The 21,952-nt window shown below is 37.9% G+C and overlaps 1 protein-coding gene across 1 annotated transcript in view; it reads right to left on the bottom strand.

Moving 5' to 3' along the window:
- The window catches only part of LOC122813724 (eosinophil peroxidase-like), a 341,523-nt gene that overhangs the window by 47,941 nt on the left and 271,630 nt on the right, over positions 1 to 21,952 (bottom strand). The window contains exon 10 of the mRNA XM_044086190.1: positions 12,329 to 12,566. Within this exon, the coding sequence (XP_043942125.1) occupies positions 12,329 to 12,566 (238 nt within the window). The remainder of the gene's footprint in view (positions 1 to 12,328; positions 12,567 to 21,952) is intronic.

Raw genomic sequence — 21,952 nt, 5'->3', positions numbered from 1 at the left:
GGTAACAGTTTTCACAAAATGTATAGCAAATACAATGAAATAGGCTCAGTTATCCAACCCCTACTTGAGACTATAGGTCTCATGGGGGGATGTTCTAAGCATTTGTGGATCTTTGTTAGTCCATATAAAATTGGTAACCATGGAAAGGAAACATTAAAATAACAAAACATGTCAACTGTGATATAATTCATTACGTATCTGTTAAGTAGACAGCTTAATGGGTTAACGCAAGACAGAACAGCAGAGGTGACAGGGAGTCACCCTGGAATATCCCCCTTTGTATTTTTATCCCTGGAATAATAATTTGTCCTTTATCATGACTTAACTGCAAAGTGGTATGCCACTGTTTCATGGTCACTGTAATGTAGCTGATCAGTGTAGGATATATCTTGATGGTACCTGTAAGACTAGTGGTATGTGATATAAGGAAAAGAGAAAGATGCGTAAGGTAATTGTAATTTACACATACACCAGTATAATGGAAATGAGGTACTTAAAAATGCTGTCATATTAAATATGTCAGTTATTAGGTAGAAGATTTTAACTGCAGTTTGAGAAATGAGAGGGGAAACACACACACACACACACACACACACACACACACACACACACACACACACACACACACACACACACACACACAACATTAAAGTAATAAAAAAGTTGTAAGACATGGAGGGGTTTAAATAGGACAAACAAGAGAACAGACATACAAAATGGGGCTTTGAGAACTGTAACAGATTATGTGGGTTACTCAAAAGAAAAAAAAAACTGGTGGAATAGAAATGGCTGAGTTCTCATTAGAGCAGTATAGGATAGAATAGGAGAAGTAATAAAAGAACAGAAAGAAACAAAGAGATTGACTGGGGAGATTTTTAAAACAGATGAGATGAAAAAGGAACATAAGGTATTATTGTAATAGCATATGACAATGACAGAGCATTGTGAAAGCCAGACAGATTGGTGTATTGATTGTAAAGAAAAATACAAGAAAATATTTTTGATTGTAGAAAAAAGTAAAGTAAAGCAATATGAGTGTGTAAAATGAAATCATAAAATGACATGAAAATGAAATAGAAATGTGTGGTAAAATAAGAGAAATTAAAAAAAGAGATGTCTGAAAAAAAGAGAAATGTTAAAAGTATGTTGTTTAGACAGTTTTGAAAGGGAAATAAGAGAAAGTTTCACAGTTTTTGGGAAAAGGGGTAAAAATAAGAGAAGGCAGAATGGATGCAATGTTTGAAGCAGGATGAAATATTAAATATAGGCAAAGAGAAATAATAGAAATTGTGGAAAAGTTTGTGGGTAGACTGTATGAAAAAAGAATGTGTGAATTATAAAAAAATGAAAATATTAAGAATTCTCCTATAAAATGAGATTACTTAAGTGAGAAATATAATAAATAATAAAAGTAATTCCATATAAAAACAGCTCAGGGAAATATCTGTTCCCTCTATTCCCTTATGAAGTTGCAAAATTCTGGAACACACTACCCCCACAACTCAGGCTACAAAACCAAACTACTACATTCAAAAAACTCCTTAAATCACACCTTCAAGAAAACCATCTATGTAATTGCAACAACCCTCCCTGAACCCACCTACTCCAGCATACTACTCCAGTCCTCCTTACCAAATACATTTCCACAGTCTTATAGTACCCCCCCCCCCCCCCGGGAGATTGAATACAGTGACTATAGTACAATCTCACCTCTATTATGTTGATTGTATATATACTATTGCTATGCTTAACTGCTATGTTTTTTAGAACACTTTTCTGCTAACAACTTGTCAAACTCTTTGACCATTGTTAATTCTTAATGCTACTGTTAACCAGTGTTAAACCTTGCTAACTAATTTTACTTTGAATTTTGAATTTTTAAATAACAACTGCTCAAACTCTCCAAACTACTGTTAATTCTATAACTATTGTTAACACTGCCAAACTTTTTTTTAACTATTATATTAAAATACTCTGTAACATGTGGAGCTTTTCTCCCCAGGACTCCGCTGTAAAAGGACACCTAGTGTCCAGTAGGACAATTCTGGTAAACAAATGTCAAATAAAATAAAATAAAATAAATAAAGAAGGAAGGTATGAATCAGCACAATGAATAGATGGATTAAGGTGTCGTTTATTACAAAGAGATTAATGGAAATGTGAAATAGCTGTTCTGGAAGATATTAAATAAATTGATAAGACAACGGAATAACAGAGGAAGGGATTTGTGGTGCAATAATTAAGTTTATATGAGAAAAAAAGATAAAAGATATAAAAAACATGGAGACAGATAATGCTGGTCATAAAAGTGTTAAGAAAATAATCCAAATAAAGAATGCAGAAGGTTTTGGATGAAGTTGTAGGAGAAGAGGTTTTAGGAATCAAATTGAGAGAGGTGAAGGAAATGTTAATAATAAAAAAGTAGCAAATGTGATTTTTGAAAGAAAATAAAAAAGTAAGGTTAGTAACGTGATATGACAATGGCATTTGACAAGGTTAATCATAAAGCAATATCAGACATATGTGATAAGAGGAAATATTTTGAATGTGATAAAAATATGCTATTAAGAGTCATGGGAGGAGTTCTGGTAAATGGATGAATGAAAGAAAAGATAAAAATATGGAGAGGAGTTAAGCAACAATGTCCATTAAGTACTTGTCTGCACTGGTACTGAATGCAATAATTCAAACATGTGTGGGTAAAATGAAAGAAGAAAATGGGGGATGGGAAAAAAAGTTACAATATCGATATGTCTGTCATATGCAGATGTTTGATAGTGTCTAAAAATAAGATATAGGTTCATAGGTTCATAGGTTCGTACTAGGCTATCTGCCCTAGGGCATTTATAAACCTAGCCAGAGTGTGTGTGGCTTTCACCACCCCTTAGGATGAGAATACTATGCCCATTTAGGGTTTAGTTTACTGTGCCTCTGTCTAGTAGTGACACAGAGATGACCCCTGGGGTAAACCTACGATCTCCCATCCACTCGTCAAGACTTCTCTTGAATAGAGTTAGTGAGGGGCTCTGCCTAACATGGATTGGGATTCTGTTCCAGAGTGTAGGGAGCCTCTGGGTTATGAATCTGTCCCTCCAGCACATCCTATTTATTTCTGTGTTGAGGTTTAAGTCTCTTGCTCTCGTGGCTCTGATGGATTTGGATTTTTTGAGGTGGATCATGTCCATTAATTCCGGATTGGACATGGCCTTGTACGTTAGGCACAGGTAACCTCTGAGTAGGCAGTATGCGACTGAATAGAGCTGGAGGTTTTTCAGTCGGGCAGCATATGACATATGTTTAAGACCCTTTATCCTCTTGGTGAGGAACTTTTGGGGTCTTTCCAACTGCTGCAGGGGCATTGTACTCAATCATTGGCCTAATAAGAGATGAGTACAGGGGCACAATGACCTCTCTTGATCTAGATGTGAAACCCTTCATGATAAGGTGGGCAATATAAAAGGTCTTCCTAACCACTTTGGCAATGTGAGTGTCAAATGAGAGGTTACTGTCAACCTGGGTCCCTAGGTCCCTGATTACCTCTTCCGTACTTAATGGATTACCACCTATGTGGTAATTTGTGGGTACCTTGTTTTTCCCAAAGGGTATGACTGTACATTTTTTGGCGTTAAGCTTAAGGCCATGGCTCTGGCACCAATTATCCGTTTCTATGAGTCCTCTCTGAAGGATGTTTGTGTCCGCTGGAGTATCAATTATGGCGCCCAGTTTGCAGTCATCTGCGAACTTTGTCAGTCACAATCCTCCTATGTTTGCCTGTACCTCGGAAAAATAAATGCCGAACAAGAGGGGTCCCATGAAATTGGGTGGAAGAATTGTTTAAAGACAGCTGGCTTACAGTTAAATAAGGCAAAAAGTAAAGGGTTTGGTGAAACTAAGAAAATAAGTAGAATGTATTATACTAGGAAGGAAATAAGTATATTAAGAGTGAAATTTGGAGACTATGAAAATGTAATGAAAAGCAGAAAATAATACTGAAAGAAATAAAAATGCTGTTATGGTAGAGAAGTTTTAATCTGTTATTTAACAATAATGTGCATGTTCAATACATACAAATTAGGAAAGCTAGTATGTTTGAATGGGTGTTCATGTTTCCAGCTAAAATGGAAATAGATATGTTAGAAATAGTTGTTTAATTTTATTTGGGGATCAAGACTGAATATACTGAAAACATTAGTGATGTACAATAAAAAAGAACAAGAAGGTTTGAATGTAAAACACCCTGAGCTATATTTAGCATTTATGCATTTTTTTCTGGGTAATATAGAAGGTAAAAGACAGAGTTGCAAATAATGGGTACATGTGTGTATATATATATATATATATATATATATATATATATATATATATATATATATGTATATATATATATATATATATATATATATATATATATATATATATATATATATATGTGTATATCTATATATATATATATATATATATATATATATATATATATATATATATATATATGTGTGTGTGTATATATATATATATATATATATATATATATATATATATATATGTATACATATATAGAGAGAGAGAGATATACATGGTTTACCATGAGAAGGTCAAACCAGACTCTATTGAATGATGGAATCACCAAGCCACTTCCACTAAAACGACAATGTTGAATTCCGACATTGTCGAAATATGACTCACCGTAAATCCCGGAACAGGCTTTTACATGGGTCGAGATGGGGGCGAGATTCATACTTTAACAATGTTGGGTTCGACAGTGTCGCCATTTGGCCTCCTGACTTCGACTGAAGTGGGGTTGGGACCATAACATCAAAGTTTTTAAAGTTCAAAACTTCAATTAAAAAAAAATAAAAGCAAAACACTTTTTTTACATTCTCCCCTGCACCCCCCCTTGCTAATTAAATATACCAACTCTGAGACCGTACTACAGTGAAGAGAATGGTAAATTTCCAATTCTGTGCTGAACGGCAATCTCAATTTAAACCGTTCAAACTTTGAACTTATGGTCTCGATCATATGAAGTTCGAAGTTTTGAAATTTTAAGCTTCCAAACTAGAGCCGTATATATGTATATGGTAGGAAGACATGGAAATATGAAGGAGGGAAAGGAAGTGTTACACAAGGAAAGATGGAAGGAAAAGAATATGCAAATAAAATAAACTCATTGAAGGTGAAAACAATTGTGAGAATGATGAAAACAGAAAATCATGGTATACAAATATATGCATAAATATTAAATGGTATTTCCTTGGAATGAATTAAAAGAATATGTACAAAGTGGTGTAAAGAATAGAAGGAATGTGTTTGAGAATTTTTATGAAGCAGGAGATTTTTTGTAGAAAATTGTGTTGGATAAGTTACCATTTAATAGTAAGATGAAATAAGAGGTACCGATGAAAGAAAATGAGATGCATGTAATGAGGAAGAAACACTAAACATTCTTTTTGAGAATGTAAAGAATGAAAATGAACAGTTTTAGATAAGTTGTAAAAGGAAATATAAATGGGAAAAATTTAATAATAAAACAATGGTCATTATATATGGAAATTATGAGAAACAAAAAAACATGAAATTGAAAAATGTGACAGAATGTTTCTAGCAATCTGGAGATTATGGATATGAAGATGTCATGAATTACTGTATAATAAAAATAGGGTTGAGAAAGATATGCATGGTGAAATAAAAAGATGGTTGTATAAGAAAGGATAAGGATAGATAAAGAATTTAAGAAAAATAGTTGACGGCTTAGAAAAATCAATTTTCATGTTTTCTTTTTGCTTGAAATTCTAAAAATGTTTTTTTTTTCTGTGTATATTATACATTAAGATTTAAAAATTGAATTATACGGCAAGATATATGGTATAAATATGAATATGTAAATAATTTAAAGATGTGTGAATAAATAATGTCTACTCTTTTGATAAGTTCAGTGGGATCTTTTACAACCACCTATGCTGCAGCTAATTCAAGCAGATGAGACCAGTTTAGCATCTTATCTGAGGGATGATGCACTGAGGAGTCCAGCATTCACTTAATGTTACATTGCAGTGTCAGGATTCCAATCGCCTAGAGGAGAAAATAGAAACTAACAAACTTCAGTTCTTCCAGCACCAAGACAAGTGTGCTACCAGTTGTACCTTTGACGTATTGCCTCTGTTGCCTTTTGTACAACTGAAGTCACTTAACCAGGCAGTGTTTTTCGGTCTCTCCTGAAAGGAGGCACTTGTGTTTAGTGGATTCACCTGATTAACAAATTAAAAAATAATACTCTCTCCTGAAATTTGGAAACTTTTGTCTAAGTATTGCAGTCTATGGGTTTTCTTCTAAGTACATAAAAGCAACTAGTCTCTCATAAACCTACTGAAAATGGGAGAAACCATAATCCACAGCACATGCAAATTTTATGTTAATTATGTGTCTCTGATTTGTACAAATAGCTCTGCTTTTCAAAAGCTTTGTCCTTGATTTCTGCATCTGCAGGGTAAAAGACCTGCTGAGACATACGTAAAGGATTCAGGACATCTGTAAAGGTGAAATTCTGAGCAACTGCTTCAGATTCCTTTTGTACCCATCAGGCAACATGGCTTTCCAATTTACAGCATTTTGAAAATTTACTTCTAAGTGTATGTTTCTTCATAGTGTTGGTAAATATTGGTTGATGAATAGGCCAACAAATTATCATTTGAATCCGACACAAAGATTTTGAAGCTTTCTTTCACTGTAATTCATGTAAGATAGTGCTGTTGCATGTACAGGCAACTTCTGAGAAGATCACACAAGGTGAGTCTAAATGCAACAATATCATCACCTCCTTCGGAGAAACGTACTGTGCTAAGATCATCTTTATTTTTGTGACTGATGTCTTACTTATTATGTAATGTGCTGAGATACCAAAATGACGGATAGCTGTCACATTATTTTTTAGCTTTGTCTGAGATTCTACAGCCAAGAGCAGTATGGCTGTCTGTGGATGAAGTGTGACTAACTGTGCTGTCATTTTTTTCAATTATTTTGGGCTGGCTTTGGAGGACTAATATGATTTGTGTGAAGCACTGTGGAAAGGAATACTTTGCTGCAGGTGCAACTGTTTGTGTGAAACAAAGTTGCAGTGCATTATGTGGCCATTATTTTTTTTTTACCAATCAGATGTCTAAACTGTACAGCATTACACAAGTGGCCATAACTGTTGGGTTGTGGTGGTTGGGCTGGCTGTGTATGACAGTAACATACTCTGTTGTTGTTTGTTTAGTTTAAACCATATGGCTTTACAGGACTATTGTAAATTTGTGTGAAATAAGATTCAATACTTTCTGGCTGCAGTTTATGTGAAAAGAAGTTAAAAATGTTCCTGATTTTGCCTCATTTGCCTGTTCTTCATAAAATGTGTTATTTCCTAGGAAATCATTGAGGATTTTACAGACTAAAAATACTAGATAACTACCCAGAAGAGCCATTTTAAGCCTAGGTCAGAATCAAAACCTACATATAGCAGACATTTTTAATCAAATGTCTTTTTGGTCAACATCTGTTTAGTCTACACAATTTGGTCAACTAAGCAGATGGTTAGCAGAAGGGCTTGGGGAATATGCCCTTTCCCCAGTGTTGTGCAATCTCAGAGTTAGTATCTGTGTGTGTGTAGTAGCATGTCAACATTTGTGTTGTTGAAGTTTTGTTGTCAATGTTATAAACATTGACATTTGGGTCTTTTGATCATTTTCATTTCACCTATATATATATATATATATATATATATATATATATATATATATATATATATATCATCACAAAAGGGTTCTCATCCAGGAAAAAAGGGGTAATTGTTTCTCTCTACTCGACACTCATTGCACCCATTATAGAGTACAATGCCCCTTTTGGAATGTACCTCCCAAGACATCTGCAGCAGCTGGAAAGGCCACATAAGTACCTCACAAAGAGGATTACTGGCCTCAAACAGATACCCTACACTGACCATCTCAAAAAACTCCAGCTTTACTCCTTAGCATATCACCTACTCTGAGGTGATCTCTGCCTAACATATAAAGCTATGTCAAACTCAAAGCTGTTGGACATGCTGCACCTAAAGAAATCCCAATCCCTCCGAGCTACATGATCTAGGGACCTAAACCTTGTCACCACAATAAACAGGACATGCTGGAGGGATAGATTCCTGTCTCAGAGACTTCCCATACTCTGGAACAAGCTACCAATCTATGTCAAGCAAAGTTCCTCATTAGCACTCTTCAAAAAAAATCTTGATGAGTGGAAGAGAAATAGGAAATACACCCCGAGGATCACTCTCGACCGGGGCACAGGAAAATAACTTTCTTGGGTGACGTAAGCCAGGGAACCGTGTTGACTAGGCTTACTTAGGCCCTTGGGCCAATAGCCTAGTACCTACCTATGAACCTATGAACATATATATATATATATATATATATATATATATACACATATTAAATTGTCTTAAGGGGAGGACAGTTAACCATGGAGTTCATGGCAGAGGGAGCGTAATCCATCAGCTGGGATTGCTTACCTTCAATAAGTATTTTTACTTATTAAACTACAGTCACAACATATGGGGAACTGTGTAGCTTCATGTTTTGTAAGTATGTGGTATAGCACATTGTCTTCCCAGTACGTTTTATGAGAGATAGGAGCATACAGCCATGCTTACAGCAGGCTGAGCTGCTTAATGCCTACGCATCTGCTGTTGTGGAAGGAAGATATATTTTTTGCCAGAAAAGCTGAGTCTGTGAGTCAACATATATTTCTATTGCTGTTTAATTAATATAATTTATATGCTCTCCATCAACATAGTTTCAGATATTGCTGACTTTTAGTATTACTGCTGTATCAGAATGACTGATAAGATATCCTTACCTGTGACTCATAATTTATTGGTATTTAGAAGCCCACCAGCCTGGTTTCAGTAATTTGCATGTCACCATACTAGTCATAATTCCTTGGTATTTAGAAGCCCACTAGCCTGGTTTCAGTAATTTGTACGTCACCATACTAGTCATAATTCCTTGGTATTTAGAAGCCCACTAGCCTGGTTTCAGTAATTTGTACGTCACCATACTAGTCATAATTCCTTGGTATTTAGAAGCCCACTAGCCTGGTTTCAGTAATTTGTACATCACCATACTAGTCATAATTCATTGGTATTTAGAAGCCCACTAGCCTGGTTTCAGTAATTTGTACATCACCATACTAGTCATAATTCCTTGGTATTTAGAAGCCCACTAGCCTGTTTTCAGTAATTTGTACATCACCATACTAGTCATAATTCCTTGGTATTTAGAAGCCCACAGCCTGGTTTCAGTAATTTGTACATCACCATACTAGTCATAATTCCTTGGTATTTAGAAGCCCACTAGCCTGGTTTCAGTAATTTGTACATCACCATACTAGTCATAATTCCTTGGTATTTAGAAGCCCACAGCCTGGTTTCAGTAATTTGTACATCACCATACTAGTCATAATTCCTTGGTATTTAGAAGCCCACTAGCCTGGTTTCAGTAATTTGTACATCACCATACTAGTCATAATTCCTTGGTATTTAGAAGCCCACTAGCCTGGTTTCAGTAATTTGTACATCACCATACTAGTCATAATTCCTTGGTATTTAGAAGCCCGCTAGCCTGGTTTCAGTAATTTGTACATCACCATACTAGTCATAATTCCTTGGTATTTAGAAGCCCACTAGCCTGGTTTCAGTAATTTGTACATCACCATACTAGCCATAATTCATTGGTATTTAGAAGCCCACTAGCCTGGTTTCAGTAATTTGTACATCACCATACTAGCCATAATTCCTTGGTATTTAGAAGCCCACTAGCCTGGTTTCAGTAATTTGTACATCACCATACTAGTCATAATTCCTTGGTATTTAGAAGCCCACTAGCCTGGTTTCAGTAATTTGTACATCACCATACTAGCCATAATTCCTTGGTATTTAGAAGCCCACTAGCCTGGTTTCAGTAATTTGTACATCACCATACTAGCCATAATTCCTTGGTATTTAGAAGCCCACTAGCCTGGTTTCAGTAATTTGTACATCACCATACTAGCCATAGACATGTAACTGTCTGGCATTTAGTTGCCCAGCTGCTTCTTTGAACTGCAGCATTTTCACAGATAGCACCACTGTCCTTCTCTAGCTGCTCAGCAGAAATCCATGGCTTAAGGAGCAATTATATGATTTCATTAATGGCTCTTACAAGACTTATAAAAAGTTCTTAATTATCTTGGATGTGAAACTATTGCTGTCCTGTGACTTAACCTTTTAACCCCCCCCCCCCCACACACACTTTTTTCACAAGCTCTCTGCAGGGCAGTCATTCAGCTGTCCACCTATTCCCTATCTGTGCACTTCTGTGAAAAAACAGGTACAAAATGCACCACCTCCTTCAGCTTTGCTTCATCTGTATAGTATTTGCTTCTAAATTCCTATATTTTCCTGTGTACATAAAAAAAACTCCTACAGATGTTTTTTTCTTTCACTGCAGATGCCCATAAGTCCTTTGGAACTTTGGAGGGTGTATTGTTTCCTTATCTTATTTACTGTTTTTCAATAATGCTGAATAAAGAGTCTAGATGAAAACTATTTTAAGCAGCACATGTAGGTTCTTGGTCTATTTCTTAACCACCCCATGTCTTCTGATTGAGGGATCTGGCTTTTACACGCCTCATCAATAAACATCACCAAGACAGGTCTGCTAAGCTACCCATCTCTTTGACACATTACATAACATTCAAGTCTGAAGTGATGCCCACACTTGAGCTCAACGAACATATTAGGTTGAGTTGATTAACTCATTTGAGCACTGTACAGTAGCTATGGATATCTGTCCAAATTACACACTGCTGCTAATAATTTGGCATCTTTAGGGAAGTGTTTTCCTTGTTCTTCTTAGCTAGACATGCCTGTAGATGTGCCTAACAGGAATAAATCTTTGCAAGTACTATAATGTAAAACAATTTTAGAGCATATCAGATACACAGATCTTAATATAATCATGTTCCTTTTTTGATCTGTGTAGTGTTTTACTCCTGTTGTTTTTTTTCCTTCAGGCTAATGCTGACTTCAGGTCTCCAGCACTGTCCATAACTTCTGCTGGGTCCATCACATTTAGGGGTACCCCAAACATGTCCTTTTACCATTTGGCCACAAAATATGAAGACTTTTCATGAAGACTTCTCAGCCAGGGGCTATGAATATCTCCACAACTAGGAATCAGCGATTCTGGAGCTTTTATACTTTAGCCATTTGTGATTTTCTACTAAGTACCAAGTCCCTCTAATATGTTGCACAGATGATAATTGTTGGGAGTGGAATGGCACTGTGAAGGAAATGCCCCCACCTTGGTAGTGATGTGCCCCTCTTTGGCTCAGCCACATACATTATAGCGCCAACTTCCCATATTGCCACTGTAACACCACCTATTCTCATGAGTCATTGGTGAGCGCCAGCAAGTTGTCACAATGTTCCCCCAGAAGAAACAAAAAAACGATGCTACATCCATCCTCACCCTTCCATCACTGGCTGCTCCAGATCCTGGGATGCAGTCAGGGATTCATTCCCCTTCACTGCAGAGCTAAGTATTTTTTATTTTTGGTGCAATATTAATTTAATTGTGTCATTGCTTCTAGGTAACAAATACATTTGGAGGTGGATTCGGCATAATGGTTAAGGTCATCTCACAGACAAAAAGCACAGGGTTTAATTCTGGCCTTAGGTGATTGGCTGTACTCAAAATGGCTCTTCAAGGTAGTTAGCCTAGTATTCATTTATAAAATAGGAGCCAACGTTTTTTTTATTAGTTTTGTTTTGTATTCTCCTCATGATTGTTACTCTTTAGTCTTTCTGGCAGCTGTACTTCACTATATATCATGATTGTTACTCACTTCACTATATATCATGATTGTTACTCACTTTCATTATCATTAACACTAATATGGTCATAGAAGTGACCCTGTTAGTGAACTTTCTTTGTATTCTTAAGGCTTCCCTAGAAAAAGAATCTTGAGTATTTCAGTAGGCTGACCCAATTAACAAGAAAATAAATAATTTCCTATGGACTAGACATCCTATGTCATTACTGAGTGAATCAGTGAATAAACATATATATAAATGTATGCTGCCATCAGAAGCAGACTTACATTCATGTGTCTACAAGTCGGAAAAATCCCAAACTTCTCTTCAACCACATTTTCATAATCAAAGAAAAATAATATAATGCAGTAATATTTTCTATATACGTAATAGTGCTTCTTTACTTTAGGTGACATTAGTGGTGTCCTTGGACAGAACATCTTTTACCTGTCTCCATCCCGAAGTTTTGCAAACTGCAGTCCGATCAGGCAGGCAAAAAGTGGTCCCACTCTGCCATTCTCTACAAAAGGCTCAGACAGCCCTCCTAGCCATACGTCAATGTTGTCTGGGCTGCCATACAGGCTGACAAGCCTCTGAGCTAGATCTGTATTATTGATGATCGCTGCCAGTTCTGAAACATTGTGGGCTCGAGACAAGTTGCAAAATTCTCGCCAATCATTATAACCTGAAAAGACACAAAGAAAGATTTGAAATCTACTATACTGAAAAATATTGAAATAAATATGCTCTTCTCCTGGTCTATTATTTATTATTATTTATTTATTTATTGACATTTGTTGACCGGGAAAGTCCACTGGACCCAACGACCCATTTTCAGTGGAGGCTCGGGGAGAAAAGCTCCATACAATCACAGAAACATTTACATAACATCAGCTTAACTTTGAAAGTCAAGAAAGTTTTTACATAATACTAACTGAAGTAAATATACAAGAGAAGTACATATTATAGAGGTATACAATACAATAAAATAAACCCAGTGTGTTAAATATTTTAGTAATTCTGTTTGTATATTCTCATAAGTAAGAATGCTGTTTAATCAATTCTGTTTATTTAGCCAAAGAATTAAAGAAAGCAAGAGAGATTGGATACGAAGAGAGATAGTGCAAATTGCAACTATATTAAGTTAGTAAAAGTATTTGTAGTGTATAGTGACAAAAACATTTAAGGTGGTTTAATCATATGACTACAAATACAGACAAGGTTATTGAGATAATGTTCTTTTAGTGCAAATTTAAATGTTTTTTAAAGAGTCTAGTTGTGTAATAGAGAGAGGGAGCACATTCCAAAGTCTGGCAATGGCATGGAAACAGAGACACTGACCAGCTCTTTTGTTGGGTTTAGTTATGGTTAAGAGTTGTTTGTTAGAGGACCTAATATGCCGAGTAGTGGTGTGTGTTTGTATTATAGTTTGAAAGGATGGGCAGTAGTTTGGATTATTTAGTAGTTTGTGGGTGATGGTAAGTTGGGAGTAATGTACGCAACGAGGGAACTATTGCTTTGTGCGTATAGAAAATAAGCGCATAGATAAATGTGAGTTAGATGAGCATTGACAGGAAAAGACAAAATAAAATGTACCTTCTTGAAATGAGCGCAGGAAGATTAGTCCTGCATTGAAGCAACACCTGTTAAAACTGATACATTAATGTCACCGTAGAAATCAATGACATTATTAAATGTACTCAATTTTTTTTATCTCTACTAACCAGGTTTAGGTGAGGCATATACTTGGACAGTATCTAGAAGAGACAATAAAAATAATATTTTTATTTGTATGTCAAAAACATTGAGAAATTTGTAGGAGAAAATGGACATAGGTAACTATACATACTGCACATACTTAAAGAAATTTCAGTGGCAATCTTTTCTGATAGTACCAGTATTCTAGCTCTCCCCCTTTAATTTTTGCAACATAATGTAAATTGCTGCTTGTGTCCCGTCTGTTCTCTGTTTTCAATGTTCTCTTGGTCATGTTGCACATAATTTTTAATTATTCTAATAAATATAGAAGAACCACATGCCTTTTTTGTCTTTAATACAGAGGACAACTAACCAGTGTGATAGGTAAATAAAATATCTATTTACAAATTATGTCTTTTTTATTGATAAGGAAGTAAACCCTTATGTGACTTCTACAAAAGCTTCAAGTTCAGCACAAAAGCTAAGACATTTAAGGTTTCATATGCATTTATTCTGAGTAAGAACTTAAAGACAACTTATAGGTTCATAGGTAGGTACTAGGCTATCTATCTGAAGGCATTTATAAGCCTAGCTGGAATGTGTTGGCTTTCACTGCCCCCTTAGATTAGTTCCCTGTGCCCCTGTCGAGCAGAGCCATTGAAGTGATCTCCAGGGTAAACTTTCTGTTTCTCATCCACTCGTCAAGGTTTCTCTTGAAGAGTGTTAGCGAGGAGCTCTGCCTAATGTAGATTGGAATCTTGTTCCAGAGCACGGGAAGCCTCTGGGACAGGAATCTATCCCTCCAACACGTCCTATTTATTGTTGTGGTGAGATTTAGATCCCTAAAGCGTGTGGCTCGAGAGGATATGGTTTTCTTTAGGTGGAGCATGTCCAACAATTCTGGGTTGGACATGGCCTTGTATGTCAGGGAAAGATCACCTCTGATTAGGCATTATGCAACCGAGTACAGCTGGAGTTTCTTCAGTCAAGCTGCATAGGGCACCTGTTTGAGGCCAGTGATCCTCTTGGTGAGGTACTTCTATGGTCTTTTCAGCTGTTGCAGGTGTCTTGTAAGGTACATCCCAAATGTGGTGTTGTACTCTATGATGGGCCTGATGAGTGATGTGTAGAGGGGCACAATGACCTCTTTTGATCTGGATGCAAACCCTTTCGTGATTAGGTGGGCCACATAGAAGGATTTTCTAACCACTTTGGCAATGTGATTATCAAAGGAGAGATTACTATCTACTTGGGTCCCCAGATCCCTTATTACATCTTCCATATTTAGGGGGCTACCACCTATGTGGTAGTTTGTGGGTACTTTGTTTTTTCCAAAGGGGATGACTATGCACTTTTTGGCATTTAGCTTGAGGCCATGGTTTTGACACCAGGTATCTGTCTCAGTGAGACCCTTTTAGAGGATGTCTGTGTCAGCTGGAGAGTCAGTTATAACCCCTAGTTTGCAGTCGTCTGCCAACTTGGTCAGTCATAGTCCTCATGTGCTTGCCTATACCTCTGAGAAGTATATGCCGAACAGGAGGGGTCCTAGGACTGAGCCCTGGGGAACACCACTTGTAACCAGTTTAGAGTCAGAACTAGCTCTCACAACCATACCTCTTAACCTGGAAATGTCAAAAATCGGGACAAGGCCCATGAAAAATAGGTACAAATATGTACGCTGATTAACATCTAATTTGCATATATACTTACGTAACTCCACCCACTGCAATGGAATTGTGGGATACCAACTTTCAAACGCAAACTGAAGAACAAACAACCAAAATATGGCACCAGAGTCCCCCTGCAGCCATTCCAATGTCCCATTGCCTGGCAATTTCTCCCCATTTACCATAAACACTAATGTGTGCATACTGCTTTACTTCTACAATGATTATTTGGATTTTATTTTTTCATTTTGCTGCACAACAATGCACAAACAAAAAGACATCTGCTAAATAAAGCAATACTGTCTCACAATGAAAATAGACTTGACATTAAAACTTCTCTGCCCTTGAAACTCACATTCATTGAAATAGCATTGGAACCCACATACCACATCCAAAGAAAATGCATCTGGCCAGTGGTGGATAAAGATTACCTTTGGGCTTTCAAATCATTGGCCCCTTGCACACAAAACAAGAAACATGCATGTGTTCTTTTCTTTGATACACCTTCCTGACTTTATTAAGTTATCTTCCTTGTATAATACAGCACACTTGTTAGATAGAGAGCATTTTAAATTTATTGTTTGGACATTTTTCCAGTAGGCTGCACTGTAGGCAATGAAACAAAATGCATGAACCAATAATGATACAACTGCCCAATTCAGAACATTTCCATCATAAAAAGTCTACTTCCACACCCACACTATAAATAGAATGACAGTAGTGTAAGCCATAGGCATCTTGCACAGCTTCTCACACTTATTTTCAATTTCAGTTTTTTTTTTGGGGGGGGCAAAAGGTCAAAAAACAGGGACACATTTTAAATATTGCTTGTATAATTTTGGAAAGTTACTGGAATAAAATGTGTTACCACCATGCATGTCACTGGCAAGTCTTGAACCAGGACCCTATGCACTACAGTCAGAGCAACATACCACTATGCCAAATCAACAGTTCCCTAAAAATTAGGAAGACTGAAACTTAATGGCTACCATTTAGTTAATTCAGTTCTCACGTCTCAGCATAGCTCTCAACCTCTTAGCACAAAATACCTGGAGAAAGCCAATAATGGGGGAATACAAATTCAGTTCTCACTTTTCACTCACCATAGCTCTCGTCTCTCAACACAAAAAAACTTGGACAAACAACAAAGCCAATAATGGGGGAATATAAATTTTGTTCACTTCTCACCATAGCTCTCAACTCTTAGCACAAACAAATCTGAACAAAGCTCAGCAATGGTGGTGGCTAGGTACAGGGTTTGAGCCTGAATACCTCTAGCCACCAGGTGTATTACATGGGGGCATTTTCACACACACACACACACACACACACACACACACACACACACACACACACACACACACACACACACACACACACACACACACACCTTACTTGGGTGCAATACTTCACTTCCAATGAGAGTGCTGCAATCCAAATATGCCCTTCCCACAAATGAAATGAGCTGCCAATAATCCATATTCCTTAGATAAATCCAAAACTTTCCCCGAAACGAGTGCTGCTGCCAATACTGCTGTGCTGTTTCATAAATCCAACTGCTGTTCCTGCTCGCATTTGGAGCCGGAAATGATGATGCAAGCTCCTTGAGCTCAATTCTGACTGGCTGATAGCCCTGACGGGGCTAATGTCATTGCCCATGTGATGACATCAGCTCTGACAACACGATATTCAAAAAAATAAATAAAAACCAAAAGAAAAATATTGGAAATGAAGGGGTGACACCCCTTCATTTGGACCCCAAAACTCTGTAAAAAATGAGTAATTCAGTATGGTTGAGAGGTATGCCGCAACTCCTACCATGTGGGTTCTGTCCATGAGCCAACTGGCAACCCATCTCTTGAAGTAGGGGTTTATGTTCAGGCTGGTGAGCTTGTCTATAATACCAGAATGGGGAATGATGTTGAAGACCTTTGCGAGGTCTAGGTAGGCTGTGTGGACCACCTTTCCCTCGTCTATAGCCTTGGTAACTGTCTCAAAGAAGTCCACCAGATTTAGGAGGCATGACCTGCCCTTAACAAAGCCGAACTGGGTAGGGTCCAGTGTTTGGAGGTTCCCAATATCTCTGTTAATGAGATCCATGATGATACACTCCATAGCCTTGCAGACCAAGCTAGTCAGGCTTACAGGGCGATAGTTCCAGGGGTCTGTTGTGGCTCCACCTTTGTGGACCGGAATAACCATTGCTGTGTGCCACTCTATGGGCACGTAGCCTGTGGAGAGGCTGAGTTTGAACAGTGTGTTTAGGTGAGGGGTTAGTTCATCTTTGAGCTCATGTAGGATGCAGAATGGGACAACGTCCGGTCCCATTGATGCTGTGTTTTTGGCTTTGGAGAGGTCTGTTTTAATCTGAGTGTCTGTGATTTCAGGGGCACTACATTCTTCTGGTATGGTAATGGGCCCTTTTGGGGGTGAGAGAGGGGTGAAGTTTGCACTGAACCTGTCTGCCAGGATGTTGGCAATATCAGTTGGTTCAGTGTATTTTGTGCCATTCTGCACTAACTCCAAGCAGATCTGAGAATTGCCACTTAGATTCTTGACATAGCTAAAGAATGCCTTGTGGTTATCTCTGGAGTCCTTAGCAATTTTTCTTTCCAGGCTAGCCTTGAATGATTGTATGAGGGATCGTAGATTCTTGCTGATACTGATCAGGGATGTCTTCCCTTCTTGGGATTTTACTCTTTTCTGTACTAGTTTCCTCCTTCTATTATATAGCTTGTTTATGGCAGGGGTCCACCAGACTGTTTTCCTTTTCTTGGAGGAGTGAGTCTTCGTTTTGCTTGGGATAGCATGATCCATGCATTCTTGTAGGTGCCCATAGAGTGCATTAGTAAAGGATTTTGCTGCTTGGGCAGCATTATCCTTTAGCATGGGGGCTTTGAAACTTTCCAACTTGGTCTTAAGTAACGTGAAGTTTGCTTTTGAAAAGTAATTCAAAGTGGTTTCTTTGACCAGGGGTGGGGGTGGAATGTGGATATTCAGAGTGATTAGTTTATAGTCAGATCTAACCAGTGAGGGGTTGACCTCCGGTGTGGAACACCGGTCGCCCATGTTGGTGATGACCAGGTCCAATATGTTGTCACCTCTGGGGAAGGTGTTGACCAGTTGATCCAGGGCGTTTGAGTTTATAAATTCTAGGAAATTTTGGGCAAGAGAGTTAGTAGTTCTCCCAGTTAATGTTTGGGTAATTGAAATCACCCAATATCAGGGTGTTTGGTAGGACCTTTATGTTACCCAGTGTTTCCAGAAATGTGGAATAGGGGTCCTGGGACATGGTGGGTGATCTGTAGCAAGCTAAAATTTGAATTGCAGTTTTGCCAATTGTTAGTTGCACATGGATGATCTCTGAAGCATTGTGCTGTGCCATTAACCTGGAGGTGTGGGTATCCTTGCTGAATATGGATACGCCCCCGCCTTTTTTATTTTGGTCTGGGTTTTGTGGCTGGAATGTATGGTATGCGTTGTAGCCTGGTAGTGCTGGGGTGCTCTCTGGAGCCTTAAACCAGGTTTCTGTTACTGCACATATATCGATTTCCTCCATACTGAAGAGTGCCTCGAGTGTGTGCATTTTGAGGTTTAGACTTCTGGCATTGAGTAGCATTACCCTCAGTTTTTTGTTACTGGTGCTATTTATGGTGGTGGGTTTGTCTTTTGAGCCTTGCATAAAAAAAGGCACCCTGAGGGTGGCAAGCACCTTGGCCATTATTCAAAAGCCTAAGGGTGACAGGTGCAAGCCTTTTCTAGCAAAGCAGATGGCTTGTTGAGCATGTCATCAAAGGCTGACAGACACTGGATCCCCTTTGAATGACAACAGAAGCTTAGCCAATTGTTGAAATTGATAATGTTTTCTTTATACCGTGGTATCATTCTTGTTGAGGGCAGGATGCCTTTTAGGGTCAGGGTCATACCGGCCTGGGCTACGTGATCAGAGAGCTCTTCTGTGTCTCTTTTCATGTAGTCCAGGGAGGTATGGCTCAGGTCATTCACACCAACATAGACAATGACAGAGTCGTATTTGTACTTGTTCTGGAGAGACCCGAGTGCTTGTGTTATGTGGCAGATCTTGGCACCTGAAAGGCAGCTAACAGTAACCTTCTCCTTGTTCAGCCTAGTGAGTGGGACATCAGTGTGCCTGACTATAGAGTCACCTATTACTAGTGTGTTGGGTATGTTATTTTGCCTTAATGGCTATGATTGTGTGGCACACTGGTTTTGTGAAGTATGTGTTTCATGTTAGTGTTGGGGGTGGAGGGTGCCTGGATGTCTGCTTTGGAGGTATATGTTGCTTTTGCAGATTTTTATTTAGAGCCTCAAAGTATGTTTTCATGTATTTATGTGTGTTTTTTTTGCTGGTGCTGGTTTCATAGGTCTGTGTGAGACTGGTGGTGTGATGCAAGTAATTTCCTTCTCCTCTTGACTGTCTGTTCCAGTCTTGGGTTGAGAGAGCTTAGGCTCCAGTTTGGCTGTATAATTGCATCTCTTGAATGTATTGGTGTTTGGTGGTATTAGGAAAGGGTTGTCTGTGTACATGAGGCATTTGTAACATTGCTGTCCGGAGAGTACACCTGAAACTGCCCTTTGGACATGCCTGGATAGGTACAGTGAACTGTTTTACTGATTGGCTGGTAAGATCAAATAGAGAGCCTTGTCCTTCTCTACAGTATAGGGTTGTCTAGTGCTAAGGTTTATTAGTGCTTGATATGAGTTTTGAGCAAGTGCCGGGCTGAGAAGTGAATGGTTTGAGTGTTTAAGTTGAAAGTTTATCTAGTTCCAAGGGAAAAATTGAAGAGTGGACTTTGTGGAGCCAGGAATAGTTATACCCTAGCTAACCAATGCTGCCCGGCGTGCAAAACTGAGTAGATGTGGGTTTTATAGCAGGGAAATAAAAGAGATAGAAATTAGCCCAAAATGGCCAATAAACTACTAATTTCTGGGCTGAAACCACTCCTCCAGGCACAGACAGGCTGCTCACAGCTCCACTCTCTCACAGGTGAATAGAGAAACGTCCTTCTATCCAAGTAAGGTATTGCAAACACAGAAACTTGTAACACAGCCCTGAATTCAGCACTGACCTGAAAACTGGACTATACTAGCTTAGAAAGGCAGGAAAATAAGTATATTTATTTATTTATTTATTTATTTATTTTCAGAAAATAAAGCAGATACAATCAAAAAATACTTTAAAGGCACAGAAATGGCTATCACAGAAATTCTAAAAAAATCGGTGTTTTAGGCGGAATTAGCTAAAGGCAGCAAGAAAATGCAGAAAATGATACTTAATCACTCCAAAGTCTCTCTTTTGTCTCTCTGCTGCTGTAGAACTCTGCAGGGCACTAGGCAGGAGTTTGCTGAGTACATACAAGTACAAAAACCTTGCAAATGCAGGTTTTATAGCAGGGAAATGGAAGAGATAGAAATTAGCCCAAAATGGCCAATAAACTACTAATTTCTGGGCTGAAACCACTCCTCCAGGGACAGATAGGCTGCTGAAAGCTCCCCTCTCTCACAGGTGAACAGAGAAACTTCCTTCTATCCAAGTAATGTATTGCAAACACAGAAACTTGTAACACAGCCCTGAATTCAGCACTAACCTGAAAACTGGACTATACTAGCTTAGAAAGGAGTGAAAGCAAGTATATATTTTGTTTTTTGGGGTTTTCTTTTTAGAAAATAAAGCAGATACAATAAAAAAAACCCACTTTAAATACACAGAAATGGTTATCACACTTGAGTGTGCAGCCTACAACAGTTAAACAGGTAATTTAAACTCAAAAATGACTTTGTTAAAGTGCAGGCAGCAAAATAAGTACAATATGTAGCAGAAACAAGCTTTTTAAATCCCCAAAACTCTAAAAGATCAGCATTTTAGGTGGAATTAACTAAAGGCAGCAAGAAAATGCAGAAAAATGATAATCACTCAAAAGTATCTCTTTTATCTCTCTGCTGTAGAACTCTGCAGGGCACCGAGCAGGAGCTTGCTGAGCTGTATACAAGCGCAAAAACCTTGCAAATGCGGGTTTTATAGCAGGAAAATGAAAGAGAGAGAAATTAGCCCAAAATGGCCAATAAACTACTAATTTCTGGGCTGAAACTATTCCTCCAGGGACAGATAGGCTGCATAAAGCTCCCCTCTCTCACAGGTGAACAGAGAAACTTCCTTCTATCCAAGTAAGGTATTGGCAAACATAGGAACTTGTAACACAGCCCTGAATTCAGCACTAACCTGAAAACTGGACTATACTAGCTTAGAAAGGTGGGAAAACAAGCATATGTTTTTGTTTTTTTTTGTTTTTTTTTCAGAAAATAAAGCAGATACAATCAAAAAATACTTTAAAGGCACACTTGTGTGTAGCCTACAACAGTTAACAGGTAATTTAAACACAAAAGTTACTTTGTTAAAGTGCAAGCAGTAAAATAAGTACAATATGTAGCAGAAACCAGCTTTTTAAATCATAGAAACTCTAAAACATTGGCGTTTTAGGCGGAATTAGCTAAAGGCAGCAAGAAAATGCAGAAAAATTATACTTAATCACTTTTTGTCTGCTGCTGTAGAACTCTGCAGGGCACCAGGCAGGAGCTTGCTGAGATGTATATGTTTAAAAAAAGGAGTTGAAGTGACAGAAGTGGAGAATAACTGGGGAATAAGGTATTTTGTGCACATTCTGGGCACAAAAGAATTAGCCTCCAG

The sequence above is a fragment of the Protopterus annectens genome, chromosome 10.part0, assembly GCF_019279795.1.
Source record: "Protopterus annectens isolate FY-2018-M chromosome 10.part0, PAN1.0, whole genome shotgun sequence".
In the NCBI taxonomy this organism is placed as follows: Eukaryota; Metazoa; Chordata; order Ceratodontiformes; family Protopteridae; genus Protopterus; species Protopterus annectens.
This window is presented reverse-complemented; position numbering and strand designations above follow the sequence as displayed.